The following is a 20,843-nucleotide window of genomic DNA, read 5'->3' as shown; positions in this document are numbered from 1 at the left end:
GCACTCTTTCCACCCACTGTTCCTCCCTCCATTCGTTGCGCTCTGACTACGATATTCAGGACGCAATTCTGAGAGTGATGTCCGATTAATCCATAAAAAAATGGGTTTCAGCCACATTTATCAGATATAGTACAAGGGCCCAATACCAGATATAGGAGCTTATCAGATATAGTACAAGTATCTTCAGGAAGCCCTATCATTGGAAGCAATATTATGCCTATCTGTCTTGTTTGGCTCATTCTTGCTGAAAAAAGGAGCTCAACGATTGAATAAAGCAGGAAAAGATGCGATAGATTTGCTTTTCCTCTCCAATATATTAAACCTGTCAAATTTGTTCCATCATACTCCTTCTGTGTGTCTCGAATTTTTCCCGCCGCCACCTCACACCACTCATGTGGCACCTCTTAAGGACAGCGCATGCTGCAGCGTCTTAGTGACGTATCCCCTTTGGAATCCTGCATAGCGCCACGAACGAAGACGCGCTATCTCAAAACACCGTGTCTCAAAGCCATGAGGTGGAACCGCCAGCAAGGTCAACATGACGAATGCAAGACACCGCGGCCTCACGGATCTGTACACAACTGAAGAAAAAGATTACTTGGTCCAGCAAGTGGGGATTCGTTCCGTGGATTCCGGACATCCCAGCCCAATTTTCGGCTGTCCAGAGGGCTTGGCCTAACTGTCCCGCCGTGGGAGCGGCCCGTGTGCTAGGACACACGCCTTCGGAATCTCAGGATAGAGTTCTCCCAAACCAAATCATCTGATTTGCGTCGTTAAGCACCACACATAAGGCTCTCTCCCCGTGAACGCTAGGTGATGGGAAAGGGTAAGAGAGGGCAAGAGGAATGAGTAGTGAATGGCCTGACTGGGCACGCATTTGGTTGGCGTTGTAAAATAGAAGAGACGCTGGCCTAATTCGGGAAGATAAATCTCTTGTCAAAAACAAGCACATGCGTAAAAGTGATGCATCATATTGAGGTCCTTGTCCTACAGTACTTATCAACTACTATCTATGCAATGCGTAGAGAAGTGGTTGTCTCTGGCAGATTTGTTTCACTGAACATTCATTGAATGCTTGGCTTCCTCACGTCATATGACGCCATCGGAGATAAGTACAGACCTATTATGCTTGCAACAGTCTGAGTACACGAGTGTCGCACATTCGTTAAGTGATGCGTCACACTGAGGTCCTTGTCCTATACAGTACTTATCAACCACTATCTATGCAATGCGCAGAGAAGTGGTTGTCTCTGGCTGATTAGTTTCACTGAACATTCATTGAATGCTCGGCTTTTTCACGTCATATGCCGCCATCGCAGATAAGTGCAGAAATATTATGCTTGCAACAGTCTGAGTACATGAGTGTCGAATTAGAGTGCTCGTTGTAACTGATTGTCATGCTGTAGAAATTTTTCTCTTTGCGAGATATTTTACATGAGCATCTTGTCTCACTGGCAGCGTTGACTGACTCTACCACGCATAAGTGCACATATATACCCTATAAAGAGGGCTACGAATGACCGCCACAGTAGCTCAGGGGTGGAGCATAGGACGTGTTTTTCGGAGGTCACAGATACGGTCCCTGCCGGAGGCAAGTTATCTTTTCGTCCACTTTTCTTTTTTCACGTTTACAGTCTAATTACTTCCAACAATATGTCCTATACTTTACTTGGCATCATTTTCTGTTGGTTATTAGTAATATTGTCTTTCTCTATGGGCCACACGAATGAAATTGAGCTGACCAAAAATGTCTAGACACGCCGAAATGACCGCTCTCCGGTGGATCTCCTTCATTTTGGATTGGCGGTGCATCACAACGGCGCTGGTCTTCGTGGTGACGTACCTGTTGGGTCACTTCTACTACCGTGTATCGAAGTACCCAAAGGGACCCTTCCCACTTCCACTTGTGGGTAACCTCCTAGGTGAGTGTTCCAAGGTTGAGTAATGTAGCAGATTGTGTCGTTCTGTTGCGCATAAGTTTTTGTGAAATTACAAAAGCGCAGATGGACAGAGCAAAACTCTCCTGGAAAGATTTTTGCAATCTGCTTCAAAATTACTTCAGAATAACAATGAAGGCAGCTTTTTTTTTTTTTTTTGAAATGCGAGGGATTGCACAAGGTCGATGAAAACACTTTTTTTTACTGATCATGTGCGAGTTTTAAATACGCAATGCTCTAATCTGACTTTCAGCCAGATCATATAGGGAGCATTCACGTGACGTCGTCATGTGATATTTTTAGTACAATTCGCGGATTTGCTGTTATAGAGATAAGCGGACCAAGATAAAAAAAACGCACCTTTCACTGTGCTTTTTTTACATCCGGTTGGGCAACCAACGGGATGTCTTTCTGGGTAGGCTCCCTACCTTCTCCTTTTTGTTGCTTCCTTCCCTTCCTATACAACAAAATGGCCACCACACTGATGTCTGTACATACTTCCTTTATATGTGATAGTGGTGGTTAAACGTTATTAACGAAAAGGGGGTACCTATCTTGAGCAATTTTTCCGGGAAGCCATGCATTTCTAACGTCGGATCTTCGCACAAGTTTAGTGTTGTCTCATACAATGGCCCCCTCTGTACACTCTTGTTATAACTACATCACCTGCTGTTTTTCTCAAAGTAGAGGGGGCTTTGATCACTGAATTTATGTGTGTACTTCTTCCCGCTGTGGACCGCTTAAGATTTTTAAGGACGAAGCACACCTGCCTCACACCACCATTCTAAACACAGACCCCCTCTTGTTTTTTTTATTTTCATTGTGAAAGAGACAATAGTATCTCAGTGGTGCGGCAAGGGATGGCTTGCAAGGATCTTATCATTTTTTTGTGCTTTATAGGGAGCCAAAAACAATAGAAAGAGGCGTGTATCGCTTTCCAGGAATACTAAGCCTGGCTTCCAGAATTAGTTCGCATGTAACGCTCCAACAAAAGAGCACTCGCCTAAAGTGGCACACCTTCAGTCAGCTTCGTATCGGAGCACGTAAGAAATTCATGAGGATCCTCCGAAGCAAAGTAAACCTCAGAAGGAGCGATAGGCCACTATAGAGACAGAGGGGGATGCAAACATTTTGAGCCACTGTGCCTTGTCAAGGTGGATTGAAGGTGTTTAGCACACTACATAGAGGTTACAGAGAACACCCGGCACCTGCCTAGGTACAAAATGTCTGCCCAGAAAGGCTCTTGAGAATTTAGCGTAAACTTTTTTTTAACTGAATTGAATTAAGAATGAAACTTGCGTTTTTTTTTTCGAAATACTGGTTTCGCAACATTCAATGTTTCGTCTGGTTTGCCGCATTCTCTTTGCTTTTCATGCGCGACCTTAGATGGCGCTTGCCATCAGCGTATTCTCTTCATTTTTAGTAGACCGAAGCTGAATAGTGCTATCTGCCCGATTTTCGGGGCTCATGCGTTTTTGATGACGAATAGGAAAATACCCGCAAATCTAGCTATCTACGTCTTGCTGTAAAAAGCATAGATGAAGACTTTGACAAGGCGCGCGTCCAGTTTGCGATCCTGCAGTGGGAGAAGAGATAATCAATGAAATGATTGAAAGGATAATTAATTGTATTCGTGGGAAATTAATGACACGGTTGAACACTCCGCACGCGCGTACCTAAATATACCATTTCACGTACTGCAACATTTTGTCAGTGAGCCATTTCCGGTGCATTGAGTTGATTTGATTACCGCAATTACGCGTAAATCGTCCTTGGCTGACCGTACTAACTGTAATGAAATGTACCACGTCTCAAACTTGAACATTAAAAAATGAGTCCGTGAAGGCACATTATAATGCAAGTGCATTGACACCATTGTATGACTGTAAACAGTGAAGATGCTAAAGCTGGAGGTACAACGCCCATCCGTCCGCGAGAACTCCTCCGTGCCATTGCTTAGCAACTAACAAGTACCAGTGCGCAGTCTGGCTTAGACCCATAAGCATACCAGCCGGGGGGACAAGGGAAGCGCGAGCCCCCCAAACCCCCCTAATTGAAAAAAGTTTGGGGGGGGGGGTGGCTGAGCCCCCCTACTTTTGATAGTGCTCACAGTCAGTTGCACGCTGAGGACACCAACAACTAAAGCGAAGTTTTTCCTCACCACAGTAATCAATATTATATTGTTACGAGAAAATGAAAATGTTACCAGAGATGTTTTAATAAAGTAAATTTTTTTTCCGAATTTGTGCTGCGACTATTGTCCTTGAATATTCCTTGCGGTCCGGGCAGCCCATGCTATTCTTTCGCGTCTTGTACTGTAGCATAGAAAAGCGGGCTGCAGTAAACAAGATGCGAAGACGTCTTGTACTTGCTTTGTTATGAATGGGAACGAGCGATCGTACTATGGACCGGTCAGAGCATTTTCTGCTTCAAAGAAGTTGCTTTCTTTCCCCAAAAATGAAAAGCGTCATCACTGCTTTATCGAAGCTGCTGTGAGATGATGATTGTGACGAATCTTTTTAAATGCTGGTTCTGCCGTACTAGAAGCACCACAAAAACGTTTGCGCTTTTGTCTCTGCTAAATCTGATCAGCCTTGCTTACATTAACCAGGAGTGAATGGCAGCAGTTTGCAAAGTGTAGAAGAATAAAGCAGTGAACTCGGGTACAGTGGGAAGCTCAGCTTCCAAGATTACCCAGCAGCTTGACCCACCGGACGAGGGAGAAGGTGAAAGGTCATGGCTTTTTGCACGATGAAGGCTTAATTGCGAGTCGGGCAAGTTAGTTTTCATTCAAACTTCAATTGTCTTTTGCAGCTCAAAATACAACTGTGACAGAAGAGAAGCACACGCGCAGCGCTGCTTAGTTCTCCCTATTTTAGCAAGGATATTTTAGCAAGGATATTTTAGCAAGGATATTTTAGCATATTTTAGCAAGGATGAGCTCTAAGAGGTGTACGCACGCACGTACACTACAAAAAGTTTTCCGGAGTAACTGCGCAGTTATCACGAAAAGAGCTCTTTGCTCCTCCAAAAGACGAAATGTACGCGAAATATTGCACACGGAACCGCAAGGAGGAGCATTTTCCTTCTTGTGGAGTAAAGCACCCATTCTTTGGGGTAACTGCAAGAATGTTCGCGCCGTGTGTGAACAACTGTTCAGTGCCTACACAAGCCTGTTTCGTTTCAGATGGTTCTCTAGCGTGGTGTGGTGTAGTGGTTAGTTTACGCGCAAGCTGACTGAATGATCGTGAGTTGATTGATTGATTGATTGATTGATTGATTGATTGATATGGGGGTTTGACATCCCTAAATCTTCACATGGTAATGGGAGACGCCATACTGGAAGGTTCCGGAAATTTCGACCACCTGGGGTTCCTTAATGTGCACCGAAATCTGATCACACGGGCCTGCAGCATGTTCACCTCCATCAAAAATGCAGCCATCAAAGAGCGAATATATATATATATATATATATATATATATATATATATATATATATATATATATATATATATATATATATATATATATATATATATATATATATATATATATATATATATATATAAAGAACACAAGCGAGTACACGTACGAAAGAGCAATACTTTTATGCCAACGTTTCAGCCGTGGCACGGCCTTCGTCAGGGAATCTTTCCCTGACGAAGGCCGTGCCACGGCTGAAACGTTGGCATAAAAGTATTGCTCTTTCGTACGTGTACTCGCTTGTGTTCTTTATACGTACCAGACCCCTTGAACTTCCTGCTGAATATATATATATATATATGTATATAACACCAGAAGCGCTAACGTCATAGGAGGCGCTGGCGTTTGTGCTGGGGCTGACGAGGATGCCATCCTTCAAGACTACTACAGAAATAAACTTCAGTGGATTGCACCTAACTACAGTTAACCGAACATGACAGCTGTACCGTATAAGTTCATATTAAATGTTTAAAAATTGGATAGCCAGTACTGCAACCGAAATTGACGCTATGTGACATTAGGGTTTATTTGAAAAGTATACTCGAGGCCTGGCGTGGCTCCGTGGTAGAATTCTTCATTGCCACGCATAATGCTAGGCTTTGGTTCCTGCTGGGACACTAATATTTATTTTTTGCATTCGTCCACTCAATGCTGCCTATGGCAGATTTTTCTTATTCTGAAGCGTTAACATTACCCATGTGTGTTCTCGACGTCGCTGGGTAGAGGTAAAATGTCTATCACCCTGTGGCACATACCCGCATACTAGTGGCATATACCCACCTTTGAGTATGTGCTACTGTTTTTCGGAAAGTGTTTGACGACATACTCGGCATGATTGTGACATTATTTATGTTTCTCAAGACCAGAGAGCTCTATCCGACAAACCCTCTTACCCTCCCGTACTAATGTTGGTGTGCCCCAAGTTGAAGGGGTAAGCTGACAGACAGACAGACAGACAGACAGACAGACAGACAGACAGACAGACAGACAGACCGACAGACCGACAGACCGACAGACCGACAGACAGACCGACAGACAGACAGACAGACAGACAGACAGACAGACAGACAGACAGACAGACAGATAGACAGACAGACAGATAGACAGACAGACAGATAGATAGATAGATAGATAGATAGATAGATAGATAGATAGATAGATAGATAGATAGATAGATAGATAGATAGATAGATAGATAGATAGATAGATAGATAGATAGATAGATAGATAGATAGATAGATAGATAGATAGACAGACAGACAGACAGACAGACAGACAGACAGACAGACAGGCAGACAGACAGACAGATAGATAGATAGATAGATAGATAGATAGATAGATAGATAGATAGATAGATAGATAGATAGATAGATAGATAGATAGATAGATAGATAGATAGATAGATAGATAGATAGATAGATAGATAGATAGATAGATAGATAGATAGATAGATAGATAGATAGATAGATAGATAGATAGATAGATAGATAGATAGATAGATAGATAGATAGATAGATAGATAGATAGATTTTTTACTACTTTGCAGCGACTATTGCGCTGCAATACATCGGCTTTTAGCAATAAACAAAGGATTAATCGCTTACGAGAAACATATATTTCTGTGGTTTATGAAAACCAAAAGCCTAACTCTGGCCTTTACAATCACGTGATTTCTGGAAACTTTGCTTAGTGTATGAACCATACTTTTGTCCTCTAACAATCCTACCTACTGCTATATACACGCAGCTTTGCGCCATGTGACTGACCTGCACGCAAAGTCAACCGAATTGTCGAAGACGTACGGCGACGTCTTCACCTTGTGGATGGCCCACAGGCCTATGGTGATGCTGAACAGCTACGCTGTTATTCGGGAAGCACTGGTGGAGAGGCGACATGATTTCGCCGGCCGCTTTCCAACTAGAACAGGTGAAGATGCAAACTAGCAAATGTAACACATACCGTGTTAGGTAAGCATGAGTTGAATTGTAGAAGCTTACTTCTGTAAGATTTATATTGGTTAACTAGTGTTTATTTGTTTTATTTTGAACTCTCTGGAATGCACCGGTGAAATATAATTTAGTTCAACTGTTGCAAGCAATCGTCTTTACTTCATAACTGAATGAACAGTTAGTAAAAGATCGAAAACAGACAAAAACACAAGCCTGTGAACCACAACCCTAGAATGAAAAAAAAAGCTCAACTATAATAGTTGATTTGAATCGATAAGACAGGGTAGCCGTACACCACGAACGCAACAATGAAGTCAAGATATCACAAACGCGCAACGGTCGGGTGGTGCTGTCCTGTTTTCGTTGCGTTGACCATGTTTTTGTTGTCATCTTTTCTCTGTGGTGCCCGTATAGCAAGCTTACTGATAGCCATCGTGTATTCGTCGGTCTAAAAATGTATCTCCTGATGTCAATTCTTTTTGGTCACAACCAAGGTTTCGTAATGTCAGCTTTTTTTTAAAGAAGGAACAAGAAATTTCATTTTTTTATCTTGCCAAGATTTCTCCATTCAACTTTTGAGAACTATAGATCACATTTTACAGCCCGCACTACACGAATTTTTGGAAGCCTACTCTTATTTATACGTTTCCCTACCACATATGTTCCTTGCTCCACATTTATCAAATTTAAGGCTTATAAAAATGATAAAATGTGCCTTTTTAGGGCCAGCTATTCGAAATTGAGTACCGTTACTCCAAATAAAAATAAGAATTCTTGTCTCTGGGCGTGACGTTCGGCACGTGTTTTGCTTTATTTTTCATTTATTAAACAAATATCGCAGGCGCTATTGCCAATGAAGAGGTGCCAGTGCGCTTTTACGGCCATTACTTTTCACATTAGTTCAATTGCATGAAACGTCCGATTTCAGGTGCCTTACAAAACCAAGGTAACCATGATATCGTATTCGAAGATTACAACCCCTACTGGAAGGCTCTTAGGAAGGTTACTGCGTCAGCGTCGAGGCAAGTATACCTTATCTTCTTCGTCTACTACTGTGCTTTGCGGTTTCCTACAAATATCCTGCTTAACATTTCCTTTAAATTATGACTGTTTTCTATATGTGCGAAAAACAGAACGCCTAACGTAGTTACTTGTAAGAAAACGAGGCAATCATTAGCATTTCGCTAATAGTAAGAACGCAGAAGAACGGGGGCAAGAGTGAAGTGCGCTAATATTTCACATCGAAAACTTCCGTTCAAAAGTTTTCTTCAAAACTCAGTTAGGATAGGTCCTAATCGAAAAGACGAATATTTCTGATAATATACAAATATCCACGTGTAATAAATGTACCAAAGTAAACTTGTTCGTAAAAATATCACAGCATATCCATGGAGTGAATGATGATGAGAGGGGTGAAGCGTCCATCCGTCCGTCCATGTGTCTAACTGCTCGTGCGTCCATCCGCTAGCCCGTCCGTCCATGCGTCTGTGCTTAAATACATCCCTCCATTCGTGCTTCCGTCTGTCTGTCCGTGAGTCCGTCCGTCCGTGTGCGCCTCTGTCCGTCAGTCCCGCTCTCTGACCGTGCATGCTTCCCTGCGTCCATCTGTCCATCCATCCCTCCATCCCTGAGTCTGTACATCCATATGTGCTTCCAACCACCCGTCCATGAGTCCATCCGTATGTGCTTCCAACCAAGCACCCGTCCATGAGTCCATCCGTCCTTGAGTCCATCCGTCCATCCGTGCTTCTGTCTGTTCGTCTGTCTGTCCATCCGTGCTTTCATCCACTCGTGCATCCGTCCGTCCGTGCTTCTATCTGTCTGTCCCTGCATCCGTTCATGCATCCGTCAGTCCGTCCGATCACCTGCCTGCCTGCCTGCCTGCCTGCCTGCCTGCCTGCCTGTCTGTCTGTCTGTCTGTCTGTCTGTCTGTCTGTCTGTCTGTCTGTCTGTCTGTCTGTCTGTCTGTCTGTCTGTCACTCACTCACTCACTCACTCACTCTAGTACCACCTGCTGAGTGATTCATACAACTAGGTGGTTACGAACTGGTCAAAAAGAGACATGCACGGACATATCCACGGCTTTAGGAGCTTCGCCCCTAAAAGACAGTGGACGGCAGCGCCGTAAACCATGAATGTTTACGTAGTGCCGAAGGCCATATCACTTGGAAAGCCAGACACTATAGTAGCTATGCAATAATTATTCGCTCTCTCGGAACAGTTCCGCGCCTTCGACGAGTCTGCCTGGTGCTTCATTTCCACTTGTATAGTTGCGAATTGGACGCCGTTTTGTAATGGTCGTAAAACAATTAATCAGCTTCACACTGGTGCTACCAAACCTGAAAAAAAAGTGCAGAACTCGTGGACATTGTTCGTTTCTTTTTATATTTTTTTCTTCTTTCTTGATGCCTGGTCTGCTAGTGCGCCTGGATAGCCGAATGGTCACGATGCTCGCCTTCGGATCGTCCTTTGACGGCTGTGAATCCCGCCTCGTCAAAACTTTAAGACGATTCTCGTATGTTCGTTCCACCTTACTTTTGCTACTATTCCGATTCTCTCGAATTCACCTCAAATATCAGTTTTCATGCACCAGGGTCTTATAGCGACGAATACATTCTACAGGCTTTTCATAATCCATATGTCTTTGCCCTTCAGTTTCATTTTTTTTTTCATGAAAGCGAAAGCCTCAGGGGCCTCATCAAGTGCGAAGTGTGGCCGTTCACGTAAGCACGTGTTATGCAAAAAAGCGCACGTTGACGTGACTCTTGCATTATCGTGACTATCGCAGGTGCCAATTTGTGACCTCACATGCGTTGGCGTAGCGTGATGACGTAATTTCGAGACATCTCTACTACATAGCTACGAACGGCGCAAAAAACAAGGGACACAAAATGGTGAGAACACAAAAACGGGCGCCACACATCTTCATTTGGTGCAAAGATCGAGAGATTGCGGATGCAGTGCAATACCACATGAGATTTCGAGAGCTTTTGATGCCTGCGATCTCGGAGGCACTGCAAATTCACTTAGGGTGCGTTTAGCAGATGCTACTGAAATGCTACTGCCAATTCGAGGAGAGGTATACGGTTTAGTTGGCGTATCAATACAGCCGACTGAGAAGATAACTTTCGCCTTCAAGTCACATTCGCAAAAACATGAGAGCCCACGTGACTTTTATAAAACAGCCATATTTGTTTGTTTGTCTGTTTGTTTGTTTGTTTGTTTGTTTGTTTGTTTGTTTGTTTTAGTCTGCTTTAGGACGTGAACCAACATGCTAGTAAGATGAGTTTCCTTTAATCGCAGACGGTACGCGGCCAGTGAGTCTTTAGAACATCTTTGCACCGACATCGTCGACACCTTTGCGGACTCCTTAACAGAAGGACCACAGATGATGGATTTCAGGAAACCTATCTTCTCTATGTTCTGCAACGTCATTGGGGTAGCTATATATGGTACAAGGTATGCAGTATATTTTCGTTGATAAAGTTGTAGTTACTTGCAAGCCTAACCTAAATCAAGAAAACATTGCTCTGTATTCTTGAGAGCACTAGTTGACTCCACTGCATTGTTTACCTTCATATGACCCAGGAGAACGCCAGTGGAAACAAAAATAATCAGAAAAAAATTATCTAGCGAAGGTTGAGAAATTCGACCTGGTGATAAATGCCACAGTTTTGCTGGTATACTTAGAGTGCCAAGAGATTTTTAAAAATTAGATTAGTCTTGCTTCGCTTTGAACAACGTGTCGCCAAATGCAAATAATGTTGTTTTCTAGTGCAGCGCGTTTCAGAACTCAGTGGTCGCAAAACCCAGATTTACACAAAACCTTCTTGCGAAGCAAGCAGCCATTGAACCTTATATGGTCGCTGCGGAATATAATGACCACAAAGGTCATTTTCTGATAACCAGAAGTTTATTTTACTGATTTGGTTTGTTCATCGCTTTGCTACATTTGTCCGCCAATGCCATTCAGCAAGCCCAACTTAAACATCTGGTCTTGCTCTAGAACCAACTTGCAAAACACCATTATAAAACTTGTACTGCTTTTATTACGATTCATATTGATCCTAACGCTGCTAGTCTAACTGTGTACAACATTCCAGTTTTATGCTTTCCCACTTCATTGATCCACTGTTGCGTCGAAACTGTGACTTTTATAGAAATAATAAGGACACTCTCAGTGGGTCTTGTTTTCATCACTGTCATGCTGCGTATAAAGTCCAAATCAATAACATCACAAAACACATCCTATGACGTATGTGCGAGTAATTCAAGCAACCAAACACATCCTATGACGTATGTGCGAGTAATTCAAGCAAGCTATATATGCTGTTCAAGCAGAGATAAAACACGCCGGTAATCGGCGTCGTACGAAGGGTGCATGCGATAACAGCTCCCCACGTTCGAAGCCTACCGCTGATGGTCTCTTAAAAAGAGACAGCATCCCTGCTGTCTATCACCGGGAGAAGGAGCGTGAGGAGGAAACGCGCCTGCGTCGATCGATCAGCAACCGCGAACTTTGTTCATAAAGGCGTGGTTGTGAGGGCTTTCTCTCGCAGTACCTCAAAAGGCACCACCTCAAAACACACCACCTCAAAAGGCACCACCAGTACCTCAAAAGGCACCACCGCAGTACCTCAAAAGGTACCACAGCATTTCATCAACCAGCATTTTGTTGAGTTATACCATATCGGATCCCCAGCTACTGGCCCTCCGTCGTATAACATTCTAGTTTGGTGCTGTCGCACTCATTGCTTCACCCTAGCGGCGAAATTGGGATTTTATTTCCTATCAGTTGACTAATTGTGAACTTAAAGGCGGAAGTAGAACCTAAGCAATCACAGGCAAGCCAACGTTGAAAGCAGGGAGCGATGCTCTACCTGCCACGGGGGCGCTCCCAAACAATCAATTGACTCCCCTTCTTGCTTTATCCTACATGTTGCAGCCGACGATCCTGTGGCGTTAATGAAAACAACACTAACGACATGATCTCATGCTCAGGCTGCACGAAGCTTATATAGAAAGCTTGGAAGACATCAACCGCCGGTTCTACCGAATCTCACCCAACGGCCTGCCCAGTGACATCGCTCCTTTTCTGGCCGTTCTGTACTACAACAAAGAGAAAAAGATGGCAGCATTGTTCCGCGAACTCAAGGAGCTTATGCAAAGGCTGTTCTCGAGAGCCGAGGAGACCTACACCCCAGGTATACACTAGTTTCGGGCATTGCGTACATGTGGCGGCGTCTAGAAACGGAACCTTGTGCAAGGCGTCGCAGGCCTCTTACTCATAGTACTTCGTGCAATGTGGTGTAGGTTTTTACATTACCTTACTTTCTGTTGATTGCAGTGAATGCCACAAAAAAAAATGTTAAGATTGCGCGGTGCATCAAACCTAAAAGCCCGTGCGAACTTGTTTTTTTTTTTCGTGAAAGGCACTTCATACAGCCGAGAATTTCTTAACAGAAGACAAGTATGTTCATCAGCTTGACGCAACTATCATGATATGTTTTTCTATGGGTCACCCAATCAAAGAGGATAAGAATTTATTTGTAGGAGGAGGGGGCAGATGAAATAGGGTGGCTGCCAATTATCAGACCAGCTGTTTACTTAGCACAAAAAAAAAACTAGTAAGGGGAACACATAGTAATTTAAAAGAGACGTTACAAAAAAAAAGAAAGGATAATATGAAACTACTTTGGGCAGTGCGGGGGGGGGGGGAGGGGTGCTACCACTCTTGTAAAATCATTTGCGCCTCATGGCGCACACGTGCCTCGAGGATACGCCACATTTAGAGGTAACAACCATCAAGTTGTAGGTGGCGTTGTGCTGCCGTGCGAGTTCATCATCATCATGGTTAGCAAGGTAGCGCCAGCAGTGACCCCTGGTGGCGAGTGTGGGTAATGGCACGTGAGACATGTGCGGCGCCACAGGTCGTTTCTCGTTGGCCTCTCGTGGTGAGTCGATCGTTGGTGACGCTGCCTTCACGTTACCTTGTACTTGTTGTTATTTTGATCCAGTGCATTGTAATATTGTATAAAGTTGTGTTTAGCGTGTTGATAACTAGTGATGTATTCAATAGGTGGGCGATATTGTCGATGTAAAAGTAATTGAATAAATGTACGCGATGTTTGGGTTGTTTTGACAGCGTCTGCTGTAGGCCTGTGTGCTCAGATTTGGGTGCACGTTGAAGAACCCCAGGTGGTCGAAATTTCCGGAGCCCTCAACTACGGTGTCACTCATAACTATATGGTGGTTTTAAGACGTTAATCCCCACATATCACATCAACAGCGTCTGCTGTGTCCGTTCGCTCAGAGAGCATAGTGCCTCATTTTCGAGACCCACTTAGCTGAAAGGTTATCTTTAAGACCAATGGTCCACAAGAAACGCATTTTTTTCTGAAACCCTCTGTGCTGAGTGAAGTCCCGGCCAGTTTCAAAACAAACTTTCCTCCGACAATAGATGATTGTCAAATCCACCCAACACTCTTTCCTGGCCGCTGAAGTGGGGCTATCACTGATAAGATGCTCGACTGCTTCATCGCAGCTACAGTTGTTGCTTGTTGGGCTGTTGTCAATTTTGATCCCCAATGTGTTATCATTGCGAAGGCCTCTTGAAGACACAAGTGTCACAGAATCATCTTATTAGCATAAATGCTGATAACGGGAGAGTGTTGCATCGTAGCTTCCACGACTGGCTCTTGACTCTTTTTGCGTAACAATGGAACGCCATGACCGCAAACATGTCAGTGATGTCATCAATACAAACTCGCGCTACACTACTTCTTAGGCCACAAAGCGGCTCAAAATATGATATTGCCCCGCCCTCCTACAGGTAGCACGGAAAACTTTACTCACGCCATGCTTGCCGCCCGAGAAGAAGCCATCAAAGAGGATAGAACTGATGCGCAATACCTGACCAGACCCAACATGATTCTTGCTACGATGAACATCTTCAACGGTAGGTAAAGCAATGAATGGGCCTTACTCCACGTATTCTTTGAGTAGCATAGATTTTATAAGTCACCCTACATCGTGCACATGCATAATTTCGCGCTGGGATTTTGGGGCCCTTCATTGTCCTTGTTGGCAAGATGCTTTCAATGGGCAATATACAATGCCTCTGTTCTCCATGGCAAAGCAAAAGACAAGAAGCATGCCTCCATACTGTTAATGAATTAACCTTGACAAAAAATAAGACAACAGTTATTTCATAGTGTAGTACCGCTCTCTTTCAATGTCTAACATGTTGGGAAACACATTAAAATGTTGTTAAGCGAATCATGTTTGTATAGGTAGCTGAGGTTCTGCGTGAGATGTATACCAACACAGCGTCCCTGCTACATTATTGGCTTAGATGGGGAGTCTTTCCTAAAGAATATGGAGGGACCCCAGGCAGTGAGATAAATTAAAGTGGGGGTAAGGGCCTACAACACCGCAGCGCAGCGTGACGGACGTGGCTTTTAGTTCCGCACAAACCTATTTTACAACCACTGCATTGGGACACTTGATGCTTTGAGTTTTGCTGCAGTGCCTTTGCATTATATTGTTCACCTGGTGGTAGTCTTCCCGCAATACTTGTACACACCTAACAATGTTTTTGTGAGTGAGTAAGTGAGTGAGTGAAAAAATCATGCCACATCCACGGAATGGATGAAGATAAGTGGGCGAAGTTCGAAAGGGGGAGATCATCGGTAAACTGTAACTTTCCCGTGAAAAGTTAGTACATTAGATCATTATAAAGACGTAAGACTGTGCGTATAATATACAAATCCAACTTTTATTTTGTCTTTCTTCGTTTGTTGTTTTGCTTCTTCGTTTGTTCTTTTCATATCCTCGTTGTCATCGGGGCTGTATTGCGAAATCTCTTCATTATTATGGCTTGATGGTTCATGAAATGAAGCAAGAGAGGTTGTTGTACTGGCTGCAGGGGGAAGTTTGCAAACACAAAGTCCCCCCGAAATACAAGTCCACCCAAAATAAGAAAAAATACCATGTGACAAACCCACTCGCACGTCAGTACGCACGACGATTCTAGTGCTCCCTTATGTTCCGCGTACGAACGACACGCTTTCCTCGCACCGGTTCATGATAATATGGTTCAATTAGACCATATTTGAGAACACAAGAAATAGACTCACTAACTCCAGGAAATGGTGAGCAACATGCCTTTGGTCGCGTCGTAATCGCGTCTACCAGCATACTTTTAAACTCTGCCTAAAATTACCTGAGACACCCTGTATATATTTCGAAAAGTTAATTCGAGCGCGAAAGCTTGACACGATCACTCACACACGCACACACCCATGCATCAAACACACACAACGCCCACTTCCAACTGATTTATTCATAGCTCGAAGGCTTGAATATATACAGGACACATTGTGCGCACACACACCATAGAAGGCCAACAGCATACATTATCAAACGTACAGTTAATCAATGTCATAGCCTCAGAGCGATAAACTGAAGTTCGCTTGGTAACCACGAAATCTAAGGGGCGCTTACACAGTGACCTTTATTTTTTTTCAATGAAAAAGGCCTCTAACACTTCACGTGCAGTTTTACTTGCGCTTTTGCCCAGAATTTTTGTCTCAGAAAATCGTGAGTCACAACCACACGAGATGACAAGCGCAACCAGGTGCGCACACTTATCTCTTTTTGTTAATTTTTGGGCGTGTTCTCTTAATCGGTCATTAATAAACCGTTCGGTTCGGCCCATGTTCACTTTCCCGCAGGATAAGGGTACGGAGTATACAACCCCCATGGAACACTTAACAAAGGCCCTCTCATGTTTCTTCTGGCAGCCGCGCTTCTTCCTATCGCACACACGTTGGCACAGTCTTCCGATCCTTTCTGATGCGGAAAACACCATCGGTACGCCGTGCCTGGCCGCGACTTTCTTGAGGTTGTGCGAGACATTATGGATATATGGTACAACTTGTGGCCTAATCCTTGAGGGCTGGGTAGCAGTCATCGCTTTCCGTGTTTCATGTTTAAACTTCTGCAGACGTGATTCAGCAACGACCGTAATGACCGATCGAGGGAACCCAGCAGCCTCTAGTCGGCTGACCTGATTGAGGAAACTAAGTTTCATGCTGTGTGGGCACGACCTCTTTAGCGCTGATTCCAAGCAAAGAGACACAACGCCCCTCTTCACAATTTCTGAGTGGGCAGAATCGTACGGTAACAGCTGCTTCTCAACACGAGGATGATAAGACCAGCAAAGATGCTCATCGTTCCACGTGAGGCTGAAGTCTAAAAACTGCAGAGAAGCTTTTTGAGGCAATTCAACAGTAAAGAAAAGCCCACGTCCTAGTCTTATAAAAACGTTTAAAATAATATGAGGGGATGTAAGGTCACCCTATTTATCTAAAAGAATTAAAAAATCGTCAAAGTACCTAAAAACCTTTAACCCCCCCCCCCCCCCCTTTTAAAAGCATTGTCCAAGTCCCTATCTACATCCGCTAGAAAAATATCGCAAAAGACCGGTGTGACAAAGGAACCGATGCAGATTCCTTGCCGCTGAAGAAATGGCTTTTCGTCAAACATAATAAATTGCATTGAGATAAAATTCTAAAAGCGATAAAAAATTGTCTACATTACCGCCCGCGTCATTGATAAAATTGACGTCACCATTCTCTTCTATGCAGGATTTTACAGAGGCTAGAAGCTTGTCATGCGGCACGGAATAATACAGATCTACTACATCCACTGAAAAGGCGTTGCCTGTAGTAACGCGAGACCGCAAATAGTCGCACACATCACTTGAGCCCTTCGTACGGGAAGGGTCATTCACCACGAGATTCTTTAGCTTGCTCTGAAGAAATCTGCTAACGTTAATCCGCCAAGACCCTCCTTCACTAACAATAGTGCGAAAAGGTATATACGGTTTGTGTGTCTTGGCCGAGAAAAAAGCGTTGAGGTTGCTCCCTTTGCTGTTCTTTACGTCCTTAGCTAACATTGTAAGCCCCGCATTCTTGCAAAAATCAGCGAACTTAGACCTAACGCGAGTCGCTCCCAACTTAACTGGGCGGAAGCTCTTCTTGATAGCCGCTAAAGCCTTTTTTTTGTATGCTCCCTCAGGCATGACCACAAATCAACTTTCTTTGTCGGCTAGCATTAACGTTAATTTGTGGCTTTTAAAGAACGACACGATGTTATTCAAGCCTTTAACTTTAGGTCTATCTTGATTCTGCGGTGCATATTTCGATAAACAGTTCATACCATCTTGTAGGCATCTGTCTCGGTCTTGATTGGCCTTCACAGACAAGTCCTTGTTTAGTCCGACAAGTTCATGGGCAGAAATCCGAGGCGGAACGGCAAACTTTGGTCCCTTCCGAAGCCATCTCTCGATTTCTGCCGGAATGTATGCGTCCTGTAGCACCACAATGCGCTTTCGTTCTTCCCTTCTTTGCTTGTCAAAACACCTTGAGCAGTGGGTTCAGGACCTGCTTCCACCTCACTTCCATGAGTACGCCCAGTTGCTGCCTCAGCCATCGAAGGTGTTGAGCAGCCTGCCATTGCGGAAGAAGACTGTAGTGGACCACGCGGAGCCAGTCGTGAAACAAACGCACCTGACGCCAAAGTTCCGCCTTGAGAATCTTGCAGACCCTTTTGACATGTCTCCTGGATGGTTGAACACCTCCGGATAAGGCACAAACTTTCTCAGGAGGGAAACCCTTGCGTATGCAGAAGGCACACTTCCTTGCTTGGCATGCAGCCTCGATGATGTTGCGCACGAGTCCATCAATTATTGACACAAGGTCTAACGGGTTATATGCACCCAATCAGGGCATGTCAAGCTACCGCGCATGCGCACAGTTCTGAGTTGCTTCGTGCAGGCCTTTGCCGCACACCACCTCATTCTCCTAGCTTCTTTCCTTTAGGAGGGACACTTCTTTGGAGGATATTCTTGATTATGCTTTACTTAGTCAGCCGTATTCGCTTATGCCAATACGAAATGCATCAGCAAGATCATTCGTTGTGCGTTCGCGGTGTTTAAACACCACAATTAGCCGGTATTCGCTGGCTAACAAAAAGCACGAAGTATCATGTAATTTATTTAATAACAACATTACAGGCAACGTTATTTTACCAAATATGATGCCTCACAACTGGCTTTTCAAAGGACTTGTTCTTACAGTGAGAAAGAGGTGTCTTTTGAACATTCTGACCCATTTTCACAGCTTTCTTTACTCCATCGACCAACAACTCAGGTTAAAGCCCTCGCGCACAAACTTGCCTCAACATTTCCTCAAATTTTTCTTATCGTTTTAGGGTTTTGTTAAGCTTGATGACCAAAGCAAGGTAGTATTTATGAACTAATCTTGTTTTTATTTACACTGTTACCATTTTTGTGCCCTTATAATACATGTGTAGAGTACAGAGACTTAAGGAAAACGTTAGGTAAAGTCAACGTTGGTTTGTGAATATGGGCCTAAGACTCAAATCCAGCATTCATCGACAACTGGAAACTATACAAACGACCTCGTCTAAACTTTGCCTATAAAAATGGCTTACGCTACCATTTCGGTCAACCGGACCGTCTAAAATACAACAACTGTGGCTAAATTGAAACCCTGAAATATATTTTCTTGTAGCGTTAAGTGAAGACTGATAATTGTGCACTTTATAAGAATACAAGCGCTCAATCACACGGACATTTGCCACCATGTGCGTTTTAGGCCATTTGGCCTGCCTCATGCAAGTGAGGCGAATGATGAAATTCCTATGTGGACAATGTCAGTCAGCTCCACAAGTGAACTTTGACTTGCACCCTGCCTGTCACCCTCGTTCTCTTTTCGTACATGCTGAGGAATTAGTCGCCTTACTGTAGTACAATGTACACAATTAAGCACCATACATCAACTCACGCCCCCAGCCAAGAGCCAGAAACACAGCGCCCTTTTTTTCTCTTTTTGATATTTATTGCACCTCTGCTTCTGCTATCTTCCTTCCTCCCTTCTTTCAGTTGCCCATGCGGGATAGTCACATGTCAGTGACTTCTATACGCCGGCTAAACTTTTTGTCTTTCAATAACTATCTTTCTCTCGCTCTCTTTCTTCGTTTAAAAGTAACCTCCGTTTTTTTTTTATATCAAGCGTCACCACAATGCTTCGCACAGTGCAAATCTAAATGCGTGAATGGTCTTAATTACTTTTAAAGTAGACTGCTGCACCCTTAAGCGTTAATTTATACAGCGAGTGGTGGGGTCAGCATATCTGCCAAGACAATACAACACACCTGCCTTCCCTACCACTGCCCCTCTTGTAGGCACCGCACATTCACGTCTGCATATCGGAATCTGTAATGCGTTTTAAAGCATGTGTACGTTATTTATCATTTGTTTCTTTACTTACCCTAACCTGCACTATCGCATATGTACACAATGGGCAAGAACCACATTCAACATGTGTGTTCGTGTTGCTTTCCAGCTGGGACCAACACATCGACAGCCACATTTCAGTGGCTACTACTACGGATAGCAAAAGAACACGGTATTCAAGATAGGATTCAAAAAGAAATCGAAGACAACATCGGTGAAAAACATTTTTAGCCTATTTTCTTTTTTTTGTTGCTTGAGTTTCATACCAACAAGATTCACATTCTTGGAAAACATTTTTTTTTTTATTGATGTGTCGAGAAGTGATCTGGAACGAAGGGAGTTATCTGTACTTTTCGACACTTGTACTTTACTGAATGTTATACACCAACGTTTGAAACTGCGATCTCCGCAACTACTTCAGATTTATTCGTAACTTACCTCCCTAAAATCTCCTTGCTGCCGGCCGTTCTTGGTGTCTATGTTAGCGATCTCATGCCTGCATATTCTAACGTGATGAGTTTTCTTTCAGAAGCAAGATTTTTTTTACTGCAAATTGCGATGCCATGACAACTTTTCTTACAAAATTGCCTAAGGAAACCGGAATGTGCTTTTGTCCTTGCCATGCCTTGATAAAATGTTTAAGCTTTTGTAGAGTTTGACAAATTTTTTACCTCTATTCAGCAAAAAGTAACATTTTTGTTCTAAGCCAATGGACTCAATAAAATTCAAGATAACTAAATATAGCATCTTAATAAAACATACAAAATGCACAACAACTAAAGAGCCTAATTAAATCAAAAGACGACGAGTCATTGAGCCAAAGAACTAAAGAAAAAACACGAGACAGAAAGGGAGACTGAACGCCCTTCTCTATTACCGTCTTTATTCTGTGATCTCGAGCACACCAGCCTCGTCTACGAGTTCCTTTTTTTTTTTTCTTTGCAAGCTTCCATATTGTCCTTCTTGCCGTTTTTCTGTTATTGTTGTGCTTTTTCTTTATTCCAGTAAGCAGTACCAACTAGCATAGCAGCAAGTTTTACCGGAAATTTAGTCCCTGGTAAAAGTGCGTTGTGGGAATCTGAAGAAACAAACCAAAGCAAGTTCTAGTTCGTACCTGTACAGACCTTCATAGACTGTGTGCTATAAAGA

General features: G+C 43.4%; 1 protein-coding gene across 1 annotated transcript in view; it reads left to right on the top strand.

Moving 5' to 3' along the window:
• Window positions 1–1,713: 1,713 nt before the first annotated feature.
• Window positions 1,714–20,843, top strand: part of LOC119165402 (steroid 17-alpha-hydroxylase/17,20 lyase) — a 24,288-nt gene continuing 5,158 nt past the window's right edge. Inside the window, exons 1-7 of the mRNA XM_075872668.1 lie at window positions 1,714–1,922; window positions 7,167–7,346; window positions 8,298–8,391; window positions 10,673–10,828; window positions 12,371–12,573; window positions 14,202–14,327; window positions 19,804–19,908. Of these exons, the coding sequence (XP_075728783.1) occupies window positions 1,748–1,922; window positions 7,167–7,346; window positions 8,298–8,391; window positions 10,673–10,828; window positions 12,371–12,573; window positions 14,202–14,327; window positions 19,804–19,908 (1,039 nt within the window). The 5' untranslated portion in view covers window positions 1,714–1,747. The remainder of the gene's footprint in view (window positions 1,923–7,166; window positions 7,347–8,297; window positions 8,392–10,672; window positions 10,829–12,370; window positions 12,574–14,201; window positions 14,328–19,803; window positions 19,909–20,843) is intronic.

Source organism: Rhipicephalus microplus, chromosome 1 (genome assembly GCF_043290135.1).
Source record: "Rhipicephalus microplus isolate Deutch F79 chromosome 1, USDA_Rmic, whole genome shotgun sequence".
NCBI classification, from domain to species: Eukaryota; Metazoa; Arthropoda; class Arachnida; order Ixodida; family Ixodidae; genus Rhipicephalus; species Rhipicephalus microplus.
Note: the sequence above shows the minus strand (reverse complement) of the source record. Positions and strands in the feature narration are given on the sequence as shown.